General features: G+C 40.4%; 1 protein-coding gene across 1 annotated transcript; it reads left to right on the top strand.

Moving 5' to 3' along the window:
* The first annotated feature begins 12,729 nt into the window (after window positions 1-12,729).
* ddx23 (DEAD (Asp-Glu-Ala-Asp) box polypeptide 23) lies at window positions 12,730-21,539 on the top strand. The gene is made up of 17 exons (XM_077512656.1): window positions 12,730-12,832; window positions 13,354-13,511; window positions 13,996-14,109; window positions 14,590-14,683; window positions 14,752-14,817; window positions 14,912-15,050; window positions 15,135-15,268; window positions 15,757-15,869; window positions 16,059-16,202; window positions 16,311-16,536; window positions 17,617-17,762; window positions 17,831-18,008; window positions 18,075-18,317; window positions 18,388-18,539; window positions 18,621-18,729; window positions 19,021-19,195; window positions 20,980-21,539. The coding sequence occupies exons 2-17, from the start codon at window positions 13,354-13,356 to the stop codon at window positions 21,201-21,203; spliced, it is 2,415 nt and encodes an 804-aa protein (XP_077368782.1). The 5' UTR covers window positions 12,730-12,832; the 3' UTR covers window positions 21,204-21,539.
* Window positions 21,540-22,020: the final 481 nt, after the last annotated feature.

The raw sequence follows: 22,020 nt of genomic DNA, 5'->3' as shown, positions 1-22,020 counted from the left end.
TCTGTAGCTGGAAAGACAGACACGGGTAAGAGGAGTGACACAAGCGCAGCCACATGGACCAGTCTGATAAGAGGGTGCAAAGTTTTAGCAAAATAATCAGTCGTATAACTTGATCGGTCTCTACTGGTCTCAGCAAGCAGTGTTGACAATTTAAATCTCGCCAATATATACCAAACATACCCCTTGCCATGACTATAAGCACTATACCCATGCTCTTCTTCAACCCTAACAGATCTGGTCTCGGTTAGCAAGATATCAGACCATAGAAATATAAGAATAATAGTAGCACAGCCGGAAGACAGTACATTTTAGTCCGCGGTGGGAGCCCGTAATTGATCAAGGATGCAGGAAGAGGAAATTTTTTTTTGTTCCTGGGCAATTTATCTGTCCGCATTGGTCCGGGTTTAGCGAGTGTCACCTTTTTATGGTGATGGTAATTTTTATTTTGTATTTATTTATTTATTTATTTTTAACCTTAGCTTTTTCAGACGTTCTCTCTTAGATCGACTAGCTACGCTATATGCCTGCATAGCAGTGGTGTACTAGTTTCTTCATTCGGCCCCCCCTCTCGGAAATGTAAACCATCAACTGTGACATAAGAATCAGCCCGATATAAAGCAGACACAACACTGCAGAAATCGTTACCATTATAATGACATAACACGCAGCGGCACATTTCAGACACTTACGACACGTCATTGTCAGCTGAGAAACTCCTACAATGGTTCAGGCGTCTTGTAAATTCTTCACTGGCCCTCAGGTATTTTCAGACACTAAAAATCTGCACCCACCTTTATGCCAGACTTGGCTCACCGTCCCCCCTGAGTTTCTCAGATGAGATGACCTTTTTACAATGTATGAGATGTATCCAAGTCTTTCTTTCTGCGATCTTGACAGCTGTTGGTGTAGTCATCAGCACTTGATGCCAATGCTTCCTCTTTATGGCTCGCACCAGGACCCAATCTCCAGGCTCTCTTCCTGTGAGGGGGAAGCAAAAACTCCCCCTGGCATTTCTAAATCTTTAGCGCATATACTCTACCAAAGTAGCCTCATCGTCTTAACTACCACTGTGTAGTAAATATTTACAGTTTATACGGTTTCCCAAAAAGAGTTTCAAATGGAGTTAGACCTGCCGCGCTAGATATATTAACATACAGTTTTACTAGGTCTATACATTGAGTCCACGCTCTGTGGGTAAGCGCAATGGTGTTTCTAAAGTAACATGGAACATTTTGCCAATCTTGTCAATAATTGTGTTCACAAAATGTGTTCCATTATCACTATAAATAGTTTCAGGAATACCATATCACGGTATTATATCTTTACATAATGCCTTGGCTACCGTTAGTGCATCAGGGTATGATGCTGGAAAAATTTCAACCCACTTTAAAAAGGCATCAATTATGACCAAGCAATATTTTTTTTCCCCTTCACATTTGCTTAGCACAATAAAATCTATATGTATTCTTTTGAAATGGATACGTAGCCTGGGGAACCTGGCCACTCTTAGCCCTAGAATTCCCTTATGGATTATGTTTTGAACAAGTCAGATGAGCTCTTCAAAAATATTTTGAATACAAATTAAACCCATATGCCGCATGATGTCTCTCAATCATTTTTGTCATCCCGGCCGTGGACAGATGGACTTTACCATGCGTTAAGGTGGCAGCCCATCTAAAAAGATTTTTTTTGTGAAAAGCTGGTTTATTTTCATTACTGATATAAATCCCATTTATCAGTGTCTCCCCTTTATTTTCCCACATTTTTTTTTCTTGCGCCGGACTTTGCTGTTGCATTTCAAGCAAGACGCTGTTTTGCAAAATATCATCTTGTACTGTGTTGTCTGCTACCCCCAAAAATGCCTCACAGCAGCTTATCAGCAAATGCATTCCCCAGGGTGACACTATCTGTGCCAGTGGTGTGTGCTGCACACTTACATATCAGCAGCAACAAGGCTGACACAGCGTGTGGTACTCTTAATGTCAGAGGGTGAAAAAGCACGATTGTACTGCCATATATGCAGCCACAACTGCTCTGACGCAATGAGGAAGTGCGCAAGCCACATTGTCCATTTTAGAGGAGAAATCGGCTATTGGCCTTAATTTATCTCCATATTTTTTATTTTATTTTATTTTGCCAATACAGAGGTCATATAATACCTCTTACAATCTACCATTTGAACGAATAATTTTGAATAATCAGGCAGTGCTAAAACAGCACTAACACCAAGGCCTGTTTTATGTCACAGAATTTTTTTTTTTTTTTTTTCCAGTGGCTTTGGAGCTTGCAGGACAGCAGCTTTTCTGTCTTCGAAAATTGTTCATCCCCTTTTGCTCAAATTGTGCCCTAGATATCTCACTGATTCCTTGCATAATTGCAACTTTTCCCATTGTTTTGGAAAATTCAAATGGTAATGGGCCTCTCGCCCTGGTGGCCCTCGAAGGCCCCTCCTCCCCATCGCCAGCCGATGAGGAGGGTGATGCAGTAAAGGGAGACGGAGGAAGGGGAGGATATTGGTCGCGAGAAATTTCTGGAGATGACGACGAGTTACATAACTGCCTCTTCCTTTCCGCCCTCCCACTTTCCCTTCAACTCCACTTGTCTAGCTTTATCGCCACTTCGCTTTTCTATCATAAACATCCAAAATTCGGTATCGTCATACCCATCATTTTACATTCTCTTCTTATTTAATTTTCACATGTTTTTAATTTCTTTTTATAACTCGAGTATTTTTATTGTATTAAGCTGGCCAGCAAAATTATACATGTTTATCCATTTATTAAGATATTTTATTTTAACAGGACATTGACTTTCCACGAATTTCCAATCCTTACATGCTAATTTTTGTTTGAGAAGGAGAGGGGTGTTCTAGTCATGCAGTAGCATTCCCCCTTGCCTTCGGGCATTTTCTCCGGATATGACCAGTGTTGCCACACTGCCAACAAACTATCGTTTTTTTCTCAGTCCGATTATTGTCATTGGAACTCCCACCTGCCTGCCTTGTTAGTTTTTGCTTCGGATCCTTTATCTTTGCCTGTTTACTGTTTGATTTCTCCATTTTGGAGTCAACGGTTCACCTAGGGTGACTATGTTGACTTTTTCAACCTTGAACAGGGCGACAATTACTTCCCGTCTGAGGTAATTCTCAAGCTTCTACCACAAGTGGCGGAGAATTCTTGCCTTTGCTTCCTCAGACAGCTTGTCACTCAATTTCCTGTTCACATGAGGTAGCGAACCTCCAGTCACACTGTACACATTCACACTGCGGAGCTTCTATGCGCAACAGGACACCGCCGCCCTTCCCAGTTTTAAAGTCTACTCTGACTTTCAGTTTTAGAGTCTGCTCTTTTTATGGGTTTTAGGGTCTTCTCTGACCACCACCAGTTTTAAAGTCTACTCTGACTCACAGTTTTAGAGTCTACTCTGACTTACAGTTTTAAAGTAGGTGAAGTACTCACCAAAGATGTCTTCTCTCCCTGGGTTACCCGTCAACCCTTGGCTCCCAGGCGCAGAGACGAAGCCCAGGGTTCCCAAAATAAGGGATATAATGCCACGGCCGAGGTCTTTACCTGGACGTCGACTCAGCTCCCGGAAACGTCAGGCATATTGGGTCCCGGGTTTCGGCACCAAAGAAATGTCAGGTTCATCAATACTGACACTTATATAATAATTTTACACAGACACAAAAAGGAGAGAAAGACACCGTAATACCTTTTAACACGCTAGCGAGGAGAGCAGAGGAGAACTGTGCCATACAGTTCAACCCTATGCTTCTAAAACAGTCCCTCTGCCCCCTCTCTTTTTATTTGAATCATCTGGCACACAAAATGAAAATAGGGAGGGGAAGCGAAAGAGATACTGATTATCTTCTCCATCCAGGTTCTTCTTTGACGTTCGATCATGACCTTGCAGAAACTCAATAAACATCACGTTTCATGCAAGGGCACTTTCGATTGCCAACGGATGCATAATTTCCAGATCTTCAAGAGCAGTTTTGCTCTCGCTAAAAACACTATATTTAATATGAATGATTATGAAAACTTAGCAAATGTATGATAAAACAATATAGTTAAATCAATCAAATCATCTTCTGCAAATCACACTTGTTAGATAATTATTCTTAATTCAACAATTATTCTATCACTATGCATCATTTTACATGTATGATTTATGATGAAAATCTGTCACTTTGTCTTGTTTTTTTCTCAAAAGCTAAAGGGGACATAGTCACATTGGGTTGTCTTGTCTGAGCAGTTCAGGTGGGCTGAAGTGACACTGCACACTAAATTTACCCCTGGTAAAGGTAATATACTGTATGTAACACACACAAACACACCGTCCAATTTACAGTAGTTCAACCTACGGTTTCATGGGGAAGTGCCCCAAAACTCAAAACATCATCAAGCACGACACCACATCAGACTTAATCCGCTTCATGAACATCTATACAAGTAAATTTGGTCCCAGTTTAAACTAAAGTAAACTTTACACTTGGAAGAGAGTAAAATATTCACACACGGGTTTGGGAATGTTTACAGAACCTTCAGGTTGAGAGCTGGCCAATCAACCCGCTGAGCCATGCTTGTCCTGTTGTGTGTCAGTGTATCGCTGGTGTCAGGTGCAATCTTATACCTCTGACCATTTGATGTCTCCTTTTAGAAACACAACAATGTTATCCAACATACCAGAAGTGATTGAGTGGCATTATGATGCTGGAGGTTGTGGGATTGATTGTTATTTATTTTTGTATGTATTCTCTTCCAAGTGTAAAGTTTACTTTGTTTAGATTGGGAACAAATATAGTCTTTTTCAGAGTAAAATTTGCGCTACGAAATTTACTGCGTAGATTCTAAGTGTCAAACATACGGCCCGCGGGCCGGATCAGGCCAGCAAATGGGTTTAATCCGGCCCGCGACATGATTTTGTAAAGATAAAAAAAAAAATAAAATAAATAAAAATGTAATGTCTAATTAATCAACCAGCCACAATCAAAACGTACAAATTTGTAATTTCACAAGCAGTCCTCAGATGAGTAATGCAACTTGAACGGGGAATCGTCATCCTGGATGTCTTTATTTTGCACTCAACTTAAACTTTTTTTTTTTTTTTTTTTTGAAATCATAAACAGACATAAATGTGTTAAATTACTGGTAACACAAATAGATATGACAAGGATTAACGTGCTTATAACATTATTAACACCCATGCAATGCATTCTGGGCACAATATATATTGAAAACAGGTCAATTTAACACGTCCGGAATGTATACCGGCAAAGTGTTGCCGCGTTCCATTTGCATCCGTGTTATTTTTCGGAACAATATGATTACAAGATGAGCTCCGTAATTTAGGACTGGTCCACGAGAATATGCGTATCAATTATGGCAATTGTTTTTAAGCTATATACCGTTATTTTCCCGATGCGGCCCACTTGATAATATATTTTCCTCCATGCGGCCCCTGAGCTAACATGAGTTTGACACCCCTCGCGTAGAAGAAGTTCATTTTACATTTTCTTTTTGTGACACATTGTGATAGCAAGTATTCTCATTTAGGCCTACTAAATGTGATATTCATCTCATATCACCATAAAAATGTTGCAACATTATTTTTGTTAAATGAATTTTATTAATGTCAGCTACCTTCACTCTGCCTTGCAGGATATACCAGAAGATATAGAAGAGTAACTTCAATTGCTATTTGTCTTTAATTAGACAACATTGCTTGCTTTTTTTTTTTTTGCTTTTTTTTTTTTTTTTTATAACTGGATGTCTGGCATGTAAAACGGAAAACCAAGAGAACGCTGTATGTAATCCAATTGAATGTCAGATATCTGAACGTGCTTTTCAATAAAAAGTAAATAAAAAAATAAATAAAAAAAACAAGAACTAGATGTCTGGCAAAGTCAGTATTATTAAGCATTCATGAAAGAGACTCGCCTCCCAGGCACGTGCCATAATCTCCTTCGGCAAGAATTGTCCATGCATACGAGTGTCCCGGCTCATACTGGGTCGCCATGGCAATGACAGAGACACTTCTCTCCTTGGACAGGCCAGTGAAGAAGATGGTTTCATGAAACTGCTGCAATATTGTTGAGAATTTTTGCTGTCATATAGTGACCATACTGCACTGACAACAACTTTTCACCACGACTTCACTACCAAGGAGTTTGTCCTTTAGAAGTTGTCAACACGTCCTTGAAGAAGATTATAAACTTTTATTTATTTATTTATTTATTTGTTTATTTATTTATTTATTTACTCTGCTGCTTTGACATCATTGTGAATTTCACACTGTGGGATGGAAACATTATTAACATGATCTTCTTTCATCTGTATTAGCATTGGCTAATGCTGTAAGCTAGTCTTTAGGTTGATGCAGTGTAATATCTGAATATTTTTTTACACGGTGTACTATTTTATATTGGACGCACATGAGCCCTACTACCACAAGGTACACTTAACCCAAAGATCGCTGAGCCTCATCCATTTCCTGCTTGTTTTATTTGATTACTTAGCCAACTATCTGCCCCACCTCCTTTTACTACATTTGCTTTGTCTTCCTTTGATTTGCATGAAATCTTATCAGGACCCCGGCCACAGTCTGCTCTCCAAACGACACGGATGCGGTGGCTGAACGTTTGGCATTCCTCAGCTATCACGCTCAGCATACAGTGCTGACTTGTGGCCTCCTTATCCATTAGCACAACAACAGGGAGATACCACTTGTGAGGATACACACTACACACACTCTGATAAATGTCATCTCGTCCGCACAGACATTAATTCCTCTTTTTCTGTCTCCTTGCCACCCCCTCATAATACATACGCACATGTAGTGCTCAAAATATTAGACCACCTCCACATCATCACATCATTTAGCGTTTTAATGGAGACACATTTTCACTCAACTCTAGTTGGAACAGGAATGAGGAATTTTAAGAATTCATCTTTTGAACTCCAAATTTGAGGAGTCTCACTGGGCTTTTCTTTGAAGTCAGACAAGCATAACATTCCCCCACTATTTTTGCTTTTCTATTCAGGAACGCATGTACCGTAAATAAATGTGATCTGACAACTTAATCTGGAAATAATGTGCTTGCACCCTTTATTTTATTTTATTTTATTTTATTTTTTAAACAATTTTACATTTTATGGATAATTGACAATGACTCCAAAAAAGAAATGGAAAAAATATATATGTAATTCTCAGTTGTTTTTTTAAAGGATTTATTGAGTGTTTAAAAGGCATTCTAACATAGCAACAAAAGATCACATTAAAGATAGGGGAAAAAAACATAAATAGCAACAACTTAGAATCTCAGCAAAGCTTGGAAAAACTAGGGACAAAAGTAGCAACAAAAGATCACAGCAAAAACAAACTCAGGAACAGAACCACAACAAACAAAATGCATGTTTCAATTTCTGGACGTAGCAGCGAGTGGTAAATGCAGACAACGATACTTCACAGGTGGAGGCAATCACCATAATGAGGTGACCCAAGGGCAGGAAGTAAATCTTCTAAAACGAGAGGACCAATTCCGACAAAATAAAAGACATTAAAAATATAATTTTGGTTAGAGAGAAAAATCTGAAGAAAAAAAAAGAAGGCGATTATGGCTCAGTCATTAGAACTTGTTTATTTCGTAGCCCAATTGGGTCCTCTCGGACTTTGAAGAAGAAATTGTGTGAAACAATGCACAAATCATGAAAGGATAAAATGATGTCGCACATTGAATTAAACTGCAGAAAAAAGGCTAAAAGAATACATAAGCCATTTACATGCCCCAAATACAGCTCAAACACCAATCAGTCTTTTCTGCTTTAAAAGGATGCCACTCTGTTTTTTTAATTATTGCTTTAAAGGCGCAGTCTGCCGGATTCACTCAGGAAAATTCACTTTTTAAATACAGGATGTACACACTTTAACTTTCTCTCAGTCTGCACATCTTTGTTTATGTTCATCTTTGGTGGTGATTTTGTCCTAAACCCCCACTCCTCCAGCCTCTATTTTGCCATTTTGTGTTTGATTTTTTAAACAGTGGGACGTTTCTGTGGAAAGACAGTGTTGACACCCCTCCAGCCAATCGCAGAGCGGGGGGGTGGCGTGTCGCAAACGGAGCCGGACGAACATGTCGGCTGCGTGACGTCACTCCCGCAGCAATTTGAAAGCATGCACGGATTTTTTATTTCTTCACTCACTCATTCACACGTGTAAGCTTCTGTGAGTGAGTGAGTGAGTGAGTGAGTGAGTGAGTGAGTGAGTGAGTGAGTGAAAAAAAATAATAATCCGTGCGTGCTTTCAAATTGCCGCGGGAGTGACGTCACGCAGCTGACACGTTCGCCCGGCCCCGTTTGCGACACGCCACCCCCCGCTCTGCGATTGGCTGGAGGGGTGTAAACACTGTCTTTCCACAGGAACGGCCCGCTGTTTACAAAACAAACACAAAATGGCAAAATACATCCTGGGGGGGATGGGGCTTTAGGATGAAATCACCACCAAAGATTAACCTAAACACAGATGTGTAGACTGAGAGAAAGTTAAAGTATGTACATCCTGTATTTAAAAAGTGCATTTTCCTGAGTGAATCCGGCAGACAGCCCTTTTAATGTTTTTGTTGTTTTTTACTTGCGTTTGCATGAAGAAAATGAAAATGTAATGACCGCATTGCTGCTGCTTGATCGTTATAATTAGCACCATGTCAGGAACATTCTTGAATATCAATCCGGGCAAGAAAGTAGATTTGTGCAGGCCAACAATGACACATGTTTGGCAGTGACATGTTTGATATAAACGAACTGGAAGTGATCTATGCAGTCTTGACATTTAGCTTTTCCTGGATTGACTAAAAGCTGCAGCAGAGACGCTCAGCCAGTCGTGGATCAGGAACCTGGAGGAACGATGGCTTTGTTCGGAGTGCGTTTTCGTCGAAAACCCTCTGAGGGTATGGGAAGAAATGGACGCCGCGCTGCGTATCTCATTACCACACGAGCGCGTCATCTATCAGCCATGGCAGTGCGGACAAATAAAAACAGTCCGATGATGTTGTCTCTTGCAAAGAGCGATACAGTAGCGGAAAAAGCCAGCACAGTGTCTGATGGGGGTTTGCAACACGATGCCGCCTGCTTGCTGATTAGCTATCTGCACTGACATATAGATCACATTCCCTCACATCCCTCGCCAGTGCGCACACATACAAAATAGTGAGCAGTGCCACAGCTGCACTGACACCATCATAACTCCTATCTGCGTTGGGGAATGGGGGGTATATATCGGGCTCAGCTGGGTGGAAAGAGACAATCTCCTGACTGTCATTATGTGGTTCAGTCTCAGAGCCACTGTTACGTCTATCCTCATGCTGTGTTCACCCAACTAGGCTATGTCTGCCTGCATTCATTTGGGATGTTTATTTCTTGAAAAAAAGGCACTGAATCAGTTAATTCTAATGTTTAATGTGAAAGAATATGCATCATTGTGACTGTAAGCTGGTGCATATAACGTCTTTTATGATGGCACTGAGACAACACAAACCAAAGTCACCCTCAACCATGAACCCAGATGTTTATATTATTATTAGCCAGATGCCTTCTGCTGTGATAGCTTTGTTATTATTCTGTCTCACCATTAGTTCAGGTCTGCTTGTTCACTATTTGTGGCACGGTGCATTCATGCACACATGTGAAGTGGCGTATGAATGTGTGTCAAATGTGCTGTGTATACTAAGCAGTTTTATGTCATCCGCTCTGCATATTCCCTTACTCTCCAGTGCAAGTAGGGCAGGTGAGGCATGTTTGTGAACACGCTGCCCTTCAGCTCGGGAATACTGCAAAGCCAAGACGCATTGTGTGCCTGCAAGTGCTTCATAGTTTCCTCTGATACGTAACAGATCTGCACTCATTATCCCCTCCTGTTCACCTTCACCAAATCCAAACCTCCTCATACAGACGCGCACGCTTTGATGTCCCTGTGCCCAGTTTGGCACACCCGGAGGGCACGTCTCTTCCACTGCTTTAATTAGACAGTCCTGCTTGGCATCGGGGAGTACTGGGGGGGAAGGGGAGCTCAAGCTGGGGCACAAGCGGTGCTTGAATTGGGGGTGGACCGTGGTTAGGCTTTGTGCCATCCTGTCATGTAGCTTCAGCTAAATTCTGCTAAATGTTTGCTGATCCGTAGCATGTTTTCCTTGTTACGTCTGTATAGAAATGACTTCAGTTGGCAGAATAATTTGTCTGGGGCCTTCTTTGCTGACCCAGACACCATCGGAAGCACAGACCTACAATTATAATTCATGTGAAATTGTAACAATTTATTTCCAACAGCTTTTTGATTGTCATTTGATAGCACGTCTTTCCTGCGCAGCATGTGTAGATTCTAAGTAAATTTTACAAGGAGAGTTTTGAGTACATTTGAGTACATTTTACCAGTTTATTAAAAAAAAAAAAAAAAGTACTTAAGGGTTGAGGAACGAACCCACAACTTCAGGTTGGGATGGGAGATAGCCACTCTACCACCTGAGCCATGCCACTCCCACTGTGAGCTAATATATTGATGGTGTCAGGTGGAATCCTTGTACCTCCAAGAGACCAGTTTTTGGTCTCATTTTCACACACCAGCAATGGAGTATAGTGGCAAACAGCAAGGGTGACATGGCTCAGGTGGTAGAGGGCTATTTCCCAAGATGAAGAATTGGGTTTGTTCATCAATGCTTGAGTAACTCTCTCTTTAAAAAATAAATAAATAAATAAATAAAAGCTAATAAAATGTACTCAAAACACTACTTGTAAAATATACTTAGAATTTATGAGTGGAAAAACTTTACTACCTTTTTTCCAAGTAATTATTACTTTCTTTTTTTAAACAATGATCCTCAAATCCAAAAACTGCCTACCTCTTCTTTCATGCCACACATGCAGCAGTTATATTGCGCTTTTAGATATTATTTTGTAATATGATGATTGTGGGTCACATAAGTCCACAATTAAGGTCCAGGTTCAAAACTCACCGCCCGCCATTGATACACACAGATTCAATTGTTGATACTCAATTTGAGGTGCCCGACAGAAGTCTGCCAAAAACGCAGACCTGAATATATTTTTTCTTCATATAAGCTCATCGGAGGATTTTGCATGTTCCTTGATGAGCTGACTTGGGATTCCTTCAGTGGTTTCATGATGTAATGTGTTGTAGTGTTGAACCTTTTGGTTCATCTATGTGCTTCATCTTCTGCTCACCTTTGCTTGTAACAATAAGGCCTGTCACTTCTTGATTCTTATAACATTACAGTAACCAGCTACAATTCTACAAATGACACCACCATTTCCTATACATGAACTCTATCCAATGACTTCACCAAAGTTATTTCAGGGAATCATCCAACATTTGTATTTTATTTGACAAAATTTTGTCTTTTACACAATGACAATGACAATGACTGAACATGTAATATTACGATATGGTTACAGTGTACATATTGGCACAGTGAATTACAAAAACGAGACATTAATGCCTATACACCCTCTGGCAAACTATCATTTTCACCAGTTAATCTACTCTCATGTATCTTCTCAGACATCAACTCGTCTGACAATGTTTCCCCGCCAGAAGGGCAATATATAGTTCTCTTGATCTTCTGGCGGAGGGAAAGACGAGTTCAGAATATGAATCAGCCTCACTGAATCTGCAGTTGAACATTTTCTTTTCTCTCAGTCTGCAGGGGCATCCGCATTAATGAGATGATAGTAGCCATGGGTTGTTTTTGTAGTAACCCATGTCACTATAATCCTAAAAAAAAGTTGATTTGAAAGCAATTTGTGTTTCTGATGAGTGATTAGTTTTCATAATGATGGTTCATTCAGCTCAGCTAAGAAAAGCACATAGTGAGGCTAATTATTTTAAATATTTTGGTTTTGACATCAAAAGATGAATACAAAACAAGCGTTAAACATTTCAGATTTTATTTCCAAGAATTTACATCTAGATCTCATTGAGTCCCACCCAGTTTGTATGTAAGAAAAATTAATAGAACGTGTGACTGATGGGTGTGTCCGATTACAATGATTAGTCAAATTTTATATGACTGAACTCATCAGAGACAAAAGGAGACACTGAATTTCCGTGCTGTCACTCCCTGGAATGCAGTGATTGTAAACAAAGGATTTGCAACTTAATTTCATTTATTTTAAATGAGATAAATTGGCGTTTTAATGTTTGTATACAAATGGTTGGGTCTCTGGAGTGTCTCTTCACCCATCGAGCTTGGAGCATTTTGATGAAATTATCTAACAGATGTTCTAAGACACCTGGGAACTGTTTTAAATTGTGAAAAATTGATAATGTATCATCTTTAACGTATGTGAATTGAATCTGTACCAATTCCAAAACATCTGTCATTCATTCTTACCTAATTGCTTATTTGCTTCATTACAAATAACCATTAGTTAAGTTGTTTATGCAATCCAGAAAAAATACCCTAGATAAAACCATATCTTATGATCGTAATTGCTCAATGATCTCAAAAGTGAGTTTTTAGATTCAACCAAATATAGACGTTATTTTACATAACACACAGTCGCCACCTTGTGTTTGAGATGATTGGAATTATAACCTTATGATTATTATTTTTTTGACAGGCATTTAGGTGTTCATAAACATGGCCCTGATTGTAACTCCTTCTTGCAGGGAAATGTAGTTTTAAATTGTGGTTATACCTCACAGTTTGGTCCTTCAGTACTACAATTCCCACAATTCCTTGTCGCCTCTCCTTGCGTCGAGCGACATGGCGTCTTCTTGAAGCGGACATTAATCGCAATTGTTTTGTTTACAAGGGAGCACGGTAAGCTGAAAATATTGTTTTTTTTAACACTCGGCGTGATTATAAAACAAGTGGTAAACATTCGTGCTGTTTCTGATACAGACATTGCATGTTTTTTAAATTGTTAGCATTCTCAAATGCTAGTACAGTGGTTCCGCACGCTGCGCGCTGTAGTCATTCGTGTTAAGTACATTTTCACAGTGTGTAATTGAAACACCGGTTTGAAAGGGGACTTATGTGTTAGTTTGTGGAGCAGCTTTCTGACACCTAAATCACTAGTGAGACTGGATGCATAAATGAAGTCCATAATCAATAAGACATTCTTGTTTCCCGATCGTGTGTTGTATTTTACGACGGCCAGATCAAGCATGATTTTCAATGAAATGTATACACTATACAGTATGGTGTTCGTTCTTGATGCATTGTCTTTTGACTACTCTGTACATCATTCTCAAGCTGCCTGATATTACAGAATGTTGTCAAATATCTGTATGACGACAGTAGGCTGCTCAATCACCTCCATGTTATCTTTATGCTTTTAGATGGCAGCCGATTCCTCAGAGAAGAAAGATGTTGACTCCTCAGGGACCAAAGACAGAGAGAGGAAACGCAGCCGTTCACGGGAAAGGGATCGGAAACCATCACCTATACGCAAACGGCGTCGATCTCGGGAGCGTAATCGCTCAAAATCTGTTGAAAGGTATCCCAACCCTAGAAAGCAGCCCCCTCTTGAACAGTGATTATCAACTGGTGGGATGCAGACAACTAATAATAAAAAGGACATGTTCTTATCTTGATTATTGTGCAGAGGCTTATGAAGTTCATATTAGGTAAGTAACAGGAAGTGCAGCGGCCTTACACTTTAGCCACTAGTTTACATCGTAAACAAATACAGTGCAGCAGAAACTCAGCATCCGGTTGGTCAGCAGTATGCTTCAAGTGATACATTAAACACCTATGAATGGTTTGAAAATAATGTACACGAGTGTGGAGGCTATTTCAGAGGCTATTTTTAAATTAAACATATTGTTTATAGTTCTTCTCTAAAAGTGGGTCTTGACTTTGTGACAATAAGAAAAAGCGGGTCCTAGGGTGACAACAGTTGAGAACTACTGCTCTAGAACACACTTTGCTCTTGGCTCTTGTTCAACTTGTCTCCTCTTTTCCTTTTATTGTGACTGTAGAGACCGTCGCATAAAAGACAGGGAAAAGGAACGTGACAGAGACAAGGACCGAGACAGAAGCCGGAAAGACAGGGACAGCCACCGGCGTGATAAGGATCGCAGCCGGCGTTCAAGGTACATAGTTGCATGCACAACTTTGGGGGAGCAAATGTTTTCAATTATATTACAGTATTTTGCTTTCAACTTCAGTAAAGCTATTTTCACTTCTGAAGATTCTGAAATAAAATAACAGGCATTGTGACCATGGAACAGTTTTCCTCAAGCTTTCAATATGCATTGCTGTAATGGAATGATGGTGGGATAGTGGTTCGCACAACTGCCTCACAGTTCTGGAGCTGTAAGTTCAAATCCAGGCTCCAGCATTCCTGTGTGGTGATGGCATGTTTTCCTGCCGCGTGTATGGGATTACTTTGGATACTTTAACTTCTAATAGCAATCCAGAAATTTGCTTCTCAGGTTCATTGAAGACTATAAATTGGCGTAATTGTGAGTGAATGGATGGATCATAAAGGCATGAGTTAAAAAAACCAAAATCAGCACAATAAAGCATGAGCTTTAGTCCCTTACAACACTGTTTTGTCATCTTTCGCAAAGGAGTCTCTCACCCAAGTCAAAGGATGTCAAGCTGAAGAGCGAGAAGGACATAAAACCTGAGGAAGAAGAAGAGGACAAAAAGAAAAAAGAGAAGGTTTGGTCTGGCTAAGAATTTTATCCTGTGACCGTTCTAAGTGCTAAACATGTGTTCCTTCTTCTCAGGTGCAGCCGTTATCTTTGGAGGAGCTTCTTGCCAAGAAGAAGGCAGAGGAAGAAGCCGAGGCAAAGGTAGGGAGTTTTCTGAAAAACACTTGCCCATACTTTTTATAAGCCCACAGTGAATTTCTTTCCTCACCTCTTGACACTTTTGCCCTTATTTCAGCCGAAGTTCTTGTCAAAAGCAGAGAGAGAGGCAGAGGCTCTGAAGCGGCGGGAACAAGAAACAGAGGAGAGGAGGAAGATGATGGATGAGGAGAGGAAGAAGCGAAGGGCTTTTCAAGACATTGGACGAAAAATGCTCGGTGTGTCATCCTTTTAGTTCACTCAGTTGCCGTCGTTTATTGCACCGTGGAGGTGTCGGCAGTAAGCGGTAATGTGTGTTGCAGAGGATCCACAAGAAAGAGAGAGACGGGAACGACGAGAGCGGATGGAGCGGGAGAACAACGGGAACGAAGAGGACGATGGGCGGCAAAAGATAAGAGAGGAAAAAGACAAAGGAAAAGAACTGCAGGCTATCAAGGTTGGAAATTTGTTACACTTTATGTATGACGACTATGGAAATGCACATGTCGTCATTAGAACTGCTTCAATGATTTAGCATGAAATGTGTTGACTGATGACAGCAGTAGTGTGCTAGATGGAAAGGATACTTTGAGAAGTTAATGAATGAGGAAAATGAGAGCAAAGGAAGAGTAGAAGATGCAATTGTGGTGGACCAGGAAGTAAAAATGAATAGTAAGAGACAAATTAGGAAGGCTGCATAACGAGGATGAAAAAAGGAAATGCTATTGATCCTGATAGCATACCTGTGGCTGTACCGAAGCGTCCAAGAGAGGTGGCTATGAGGTTTTTACCAGGATGTTGAAAATAATTCTAAAGAGAACATGTAAATTGATGATAAGGGCATGTAAATGGATTTAAATAATCGGCTATAAGCTCTGAATCGGAATTTGGGAACTTAGACCTTCAGCGGGAGTCCAGTTTCAATAAACTTTTTCAACTTTGCAGGAACGTTACTTGGGTGGAATGAAGAAACGCCGCCGAACACGTCACCTGAATGACAGGAAATTTGTTTTCGAGTGGGACGCTTCTGAAGACACGTCCGTCGACTACAACCCCATGTTAGTCATATTTGCACACAGTCATTCCAGTAGGACTTACAGTTCCTATATGTGGCTGTTTATACAGTAATTACATCTGGCCTGTTGATCTACATGGTACAGTATTTAGCATGGCTAGTGCAGCAAGCATAAATCAGGCTGTAATCATATAGTGTCACACCTCCGATAATAATTTAACTGTTGCCACAGATATAAAGAAAAACATTCGGTGCAGCTGTATGGACGTGGCTTCATCGCTGGAATTGACCTCAAGCAGCAGAAAAGAGAGCAATCACGTTTCTATGGTGACCTGATGGAGAAAAGGCGTACAATGGAGGAGAAGGAGCAGGAAGAGTGAGTATACATTTTTTTTTTTGAATGACCCGACACAACCGACCCTTTCGCACCAACTCACCCTCCGTCTGGACACTGTTGCCATCTGTGCTCGTCACTGCTCTTCAGGTCGAGACTGAAGAAAATGCGTAAGAAAGAAGCCAAGCAGCGCTGGGACGACCGACACTGGTCTCAGAAGAAGCTGGACGAGATGACCGACCGAGACTGGAGAATCTTCCGTGAGGACTACAGCATCACCACAAAGGGGGGGAAAATCCCCAACCCCATCAGGAACTGGAAGGAGTACCAGCTGCCAGCACACATCCTCGAGGTTATCGACAAATGCGGCTACAAGGTCAGCATGTCAGCCACCACTGAAACACACACTTATACAGTACATGCCACTTCATGTGTGTTTACTTTCTGTGGGTATGTTACTATGTGTTTTTACGAGGGGTGTCAAAATTATTGTTTTTAAAGTTCCTTTAACGCCACTAATTTTTTTAACGCGTGATTAACTCATTGAGTGCCATTGACGGAAAAAGACGTCAAATAATGCATTTTTGCTGGGCTGGCAGTGAATGTGTTAAACACAATGTGCCAATATATTTTGTGATTATATTGCAGCATCCTTTTGTCCTTTTTTCAAGGCAAATTTTGCTTAAAAATCCGTCAATTTTGGTTACATCTCATCTTAACTCATTGATTGCCATTGACGGAAAAAGACGTCAAATAAGGGATTTTTGCTGGGCTGGCAGTGAATGTGTTAATGACCGCCCCTGACTTGGAAAGCCTGTACGGGGGGAATTCCAGTTGCAACACAGCAAACACATCAATGTCATATTTTATCGTTATTACATTTTAATAATAATGTATGTATTTGTGGAGACTGGGGCCAAGTTGTATTTTACAATTTTAAAAATGTGCAGAATTTCACAAGTTACTTCATGTTAAACATTAGATAGCTCTTAGTATGAAAATAAAAATGCAATGAGCTGTCATGAGCTGTCTTACAAATGCAATTATGCCATCTAGTGGCACAAAAATGACCTCAACACAAATCAATATCACACTGCTTTTTGTTTTTTTGTTTTTTACAGTACAATAGTCTTTTAATTTTTATTACATTTTATGAATTATTATGAAATTACTCTATCAATGACTCCAGCCATATTTCTATTAGTTTAACATGTTTTTTTTCCACAATTATGTACAAGAGTATGAAAACTTTGGAAAAAATTATTGTACATTTAGAACAGATATAAAATTTAACTTTTGAAGTCATGCATTTAATTATTGTTAAAAATTTTAATCGCCAGACACTGTTAATTTTTACAGCATGACACTTATTTGTAATCATGCCACTTTTCCATGCATATTTGGTCTGTGTGGAAATTCTTAACCAAAAACAATGTGTTTTCTTCTAAACATCCAGGATCCAACACCTATTCAGAGGCAGGCCATTCCTATTGGCTTACAGAACCGTGACATCATCGGTGTGGCCGAGACGGGTAGTGGAAAAACGGCTGCTTTCCTCATCCCGCTGCTCGTCTGGATCACAACCCTTCCAAAAATTGACAGGTGATACCATGCAGGCTTTGTCCTCATCCCCGAGCCTCGCATTCATCCATGGAATCTCACTGGTACAGGATCGAGGACTCGGACCAAGGCCCTTATGCTGTGATCCTGGCCCCGACTCGCGAGTTGGCGCAGCAGATCGAGGAGGAAACGATCAAGTTTGGGAAACCGCTCGGCATCCGTACCGTGGCTGTTATTGGAGGAATCTCCAGAGAGGACCAGGGCTTCCGTCTCAGGATGGGCTGTGAGGTGAGATGAATCCATTAGATAGCTCGTCAGACGTGCGACGCAGCAACTGTCCACATGTTCCGACAGATTGTTATCGCCACCCCCGGTCGTCTGATCGACGTGCTGGAGAATCGCTACCTGGTCCTGGGCCGCTGCACCTACGTGGTCCTGGACGAAGCCGATCGTATGATCGATATGGGCTTCGAGCCCGACGTCCAGAAGATTCTGGAGTATATCCCCGTGACCAATCAGAAGCCCGACACGGAAGAAGCCGAGGACCCTGAGAAAATGACCATGAACTTCGAGTCTGGGAAACATAAATACAGACAAGTACGTCAATTCCCATTGTTGGCGTTCCCGCGCGCCACTTGTCCCGCATTGATTGCTCGTTCCCTTGCAGACTGTCATGTTCACGGCCACCATGCCTCCCGCTGTGGAGAGACTGGCGAGGAGCTACCTGAGACGCGCCGCCGTCGTGTACATCGGGTCTGCGGGCAAACCTCACGAGAGAGTCGAACAGAAAGTGCTGCTCATGTCCGAGGGAGAGAAAAGGTGCGACTCAACTCATCCAGTTGAACATCCAAGCGTCGTATTGGCCGCTCAAAACGCTTGCATGTGATTTGTGTGGCACAGGAAGAAACTGCTGGAGGTGTTGGCGCATGGTTTCGAGCCCCCCATCATTATCTTTGTCAACCAGAAGAAGGGCTGCGACGTGCTGGCCAAGTCCTTGGAGAAGATGGGCGTAAGTCATTGTGGAGGAGACAAACCTGCACCACACATCAACTAGTTCTCGTTTTTCATACTTGTGTGTCAGTTCAAAACACATTAGCTCAAAATCATGTCATATATATATATATATATATATATATATATATATATATATATATATATCTATCAGAAGGACGCAAGGGCCTCATAATTAACACTATGCAACAATAGTATAATCATGAGAATTCAATATAGTAGTTCTAATAAATGTTCTGTAGGTTGCAATTTATCGTATTAACGGAGATGTTACAATCTGTCTTGACAGTACAACGCTTGCACACTGCACGGTGGCAAAGGTCAGGAGCAACGAGAGTTTGCACTCTCCAACCTTAAGGCGGGCGCCAAAGACATTCTGGTGGCCACAGACGTGGCTGGTCGAGGTATTGACATCCAGGACGTGTCCATGGTCGTCAACTACGACATGGCCAAGAACATTGAGGGTAAGCAGCTCTCTTCACTTTTTTTTTTTTTTTTTTTTTTTTTTTTAACTGAAGCCAAACAAATTGTTGTTTTTTATAACCTATGTTCATTACAGGGCAGTGAATATTTATCAAAATTGTATAAATATTAGGGCCCGACTGATAGGCATTTTTTAATGCCGATACCGATTTTTGGCAGGAAAAAAAAATACAGATTAATCTGCTTATTATTTCAAAAAAATATATACAATGCATAAAATGAACCGCTTCCCCAATTCCTTTTCAATGGGTGCTACTTACGTACAAATTTTCACTATTAAGATTCTCTGCTTTGAATAAGTCCATAGTATGACCATACCAAAAATTTCATGAAGTATACAAAGTTATTGTATCGATTTACGTGTTAATAATAAAACCATTCTTACTTGTTTACAACTGCTGTAAAGCATTGTCTTTTTTCCTTTCTATATTTTTATCTTGTGTTATTTTCGCATGTCTTGGGACTTACTGGGCTAACCTGGGACCTCGGAGATTGTATTTGGTGCCATGTCATGTGGAAACGTGTTTAGACAGAAAGAAAAAAAAATCTTTGGATGTTTGCATCCTGGAATTTCGAGAAAAGAAAGTCTCTGAATCCTTGAAATATCAACTTTATAATGAAATAGAACTTGAAAGGACAATTACAAAACAAAAAGAATAAGAAAGTGAAATAAGGACAGAATGAAATAAAATAATAGCAACTGAAAAAAACAGTAAGAAAGAAAATGACTGTTGCTGTGCGTTTTGGCCTCTTGGGGGCAGTGTGGTGCCATGCATCCATGACATACACACTAAAAGTGAGTACAGAAGAAAGTTACGATTGAATCCTATTAAAATAACTTGTTTTTCACACATTGGGGAGAAGTTGTGCCTTTGCGTAGTCTTATATCATCTGTGGGTTTGTGTTCCCACAAGATTTGTGTGTGGATATTTGTTATTTGGAGGAAAAACACTCTCAAAATCAATGCTAACTTCCTGTTAGCATTTGAATGGGATCATCATCCTCCCTTTTCTTTTAGCATTAGTGCTAGGCTAGCGATGTTTTATAAACGAAGCATTGTGTTTAAATACACAGCGGATGTAATTCTTAACGTCGTATATGTAGTTTTACAGTTAAGTCCACCTGCGGTGTCATTAAACAGCTTGAAGGACGCTTAGTGTCAACAGAATAACTAGAATAACACGCTGCACACTTGCTAATTGCGAATGCTACGCAAACAAAATGGTGCATTCAGGGTACTTTCACAGCGTCTTCGATAACATTTTAAAGGGAATAATCGACCATCTGGCCCAACTGGCCGATGTTAAGGCCAATAATCGGCCGTTTATAATCGGCGGACGATTAATCGGTCAGGCCCTAATAAATAGGAAAATAAAATTTGACATGGAGCACAATCAAATTGCATGTACAAAAGTTTGGAAACTAACTGCACACATGTTAAATAACATCAATTAAGGCTAACGGTGAAATGTACCATAATGGTTGTGCTAAAAAACAAACATTAAATTGCATTTTTGACTGTGCTGTTGGAGTCAATATAGTGTGAATGGAAGCCCGTCATGGTCCATTTGTGGCATCATAGTCAGCCATCATGGACTAGGGAATAGCCTGCTTCTAACTAAAGAAATAGAAGCGCAAACAAACAAAACTGCACTTTTTCGACTGGACTGCAATAGTACCGTTGTAGCTTACTTTCATTTGAGTTTGTGTTGTGTTGTGTACTGTTGTCACACTTGACTAACATTCCATTGATCACTCCTCCCAGATTACATCCATCGTATTGGCCGTACGGGTCGTGCCGGTAAGAGCGGCGTGGCCATGACCTTCCTCACCAAGGAGGACTCGGCTGTGTTCTATGACTTGAAGCAGGCCATCCTAGAGAGCCCCGTGTCGACATGCCCGCCAGAGTTGGCGAACCATCCGGATGCACAGCACAAACCTGGAACCATCTTGACCAAGAAGAGGAGAGAGGAGACAATATTTGCCTGAACTTCAAGTCTTTTTTTTGGGTTTTTTTTGTTTTGTTTTTTTAAACACTTGAACTTAGATTAACTTAGAACATGTCTTGGGTTTTCAGTGCACTTGTCATCAAAAACAGAGATCCTCCTCTTAAAGGTCTATGATGTCTTAGATCCTCATTAGCAGTGTTGGTAATAACTCAGGTTACATACAGAGAAGTAAATGATGACAAAAAAAAAAAAAACTCTTATCGTTTTACTTTGCAAAATTACCTTATATACTATGAGGCAACATTTTAATTCAAAACATTTGTATGAAAACAATAAGTTGTTGGTCTTATGAATAAATCATAATCATCTACATGCATCTGTTTTTTTTTGTGTTTCTTTGGTGAAGCTGCAGTACATGCCTGTGTCATCTCTCTCTCTCTCTCTCTCTCTCTCTCTCTCTCTCTCTCTCCACATACACTTCTAAAGAACATCATGTCATGGCTCTCCTGAGCTTCCAGTTATTTCTACAACTGATTTGTATCTAAAACTTCAGGCTTATAACTGAGCCACTGTATTTAACAAACAGGTTCCAATCTGTTACATGTTTGAACAGCATTGAAATAAAATATTATGGACTAATATGCCATTAATATAACATTCTTCTATGCTTAAAGTGTGAAGCCTAACCCTAAGTAAGACGTTTTGTGTATTGATGTTTAAATTACCATTCGGCCGCATATTGAATCAATACAAGCATTGCACGCTGTAATATCCCGTTATATTGCAGAATCGATTTTTTTTTAAACACTTCTAATAAACAATAACATCCCCCCCTCCATCACAGGTTCTGATGTATT

The sequence above is a fragment of the Festucalex cinctus genome, chromosome 2 (genome assembly GCF_051991245.1).
Source record: "Festucalex cinctus isolate MCC-2025b chromosome 2, RoL_Fcin_1.0, whole genome shotgun sequence".
In the NCBI taxonomy this organism is placed as follows: domain Eukaryota; kingdom Metazoa; phylum Chordata; class Actinopteri; order Syngnathiformes; family Syngnathidae; genus Festucalex; species Festucalex cinctus.
Note: the sequence above shows the minus strand (reverse complement) of the source record. Positions and strands in the feature narration are given on the sequence as shown.

Excerpts from the sequence above, each read along its gene's own strand:
- ddx23 (XM_077512656.1), top strand. The coding sequence starts at position 13,354 with ATGGCAGCCGATTCCTCAGAGAAGAAAGATGTTGACTCCTCAGGGACC. Across the intron at positions 16,203-16,310 it reads GAGGAGAAGGAGCAGGAAGA|GTCGAGACTGAAGAAAATGC; the intron begins GTGAGTATACAT and ends ACTGCTCTTCAG. Across the intron at positions 16,537-17,616 it reads TCGACAAATGCGGCTACAAG|GATCCAACACCTATTCAGAG; the intron begins GTCAGCATGTCA and ends CTAAACATCCAG.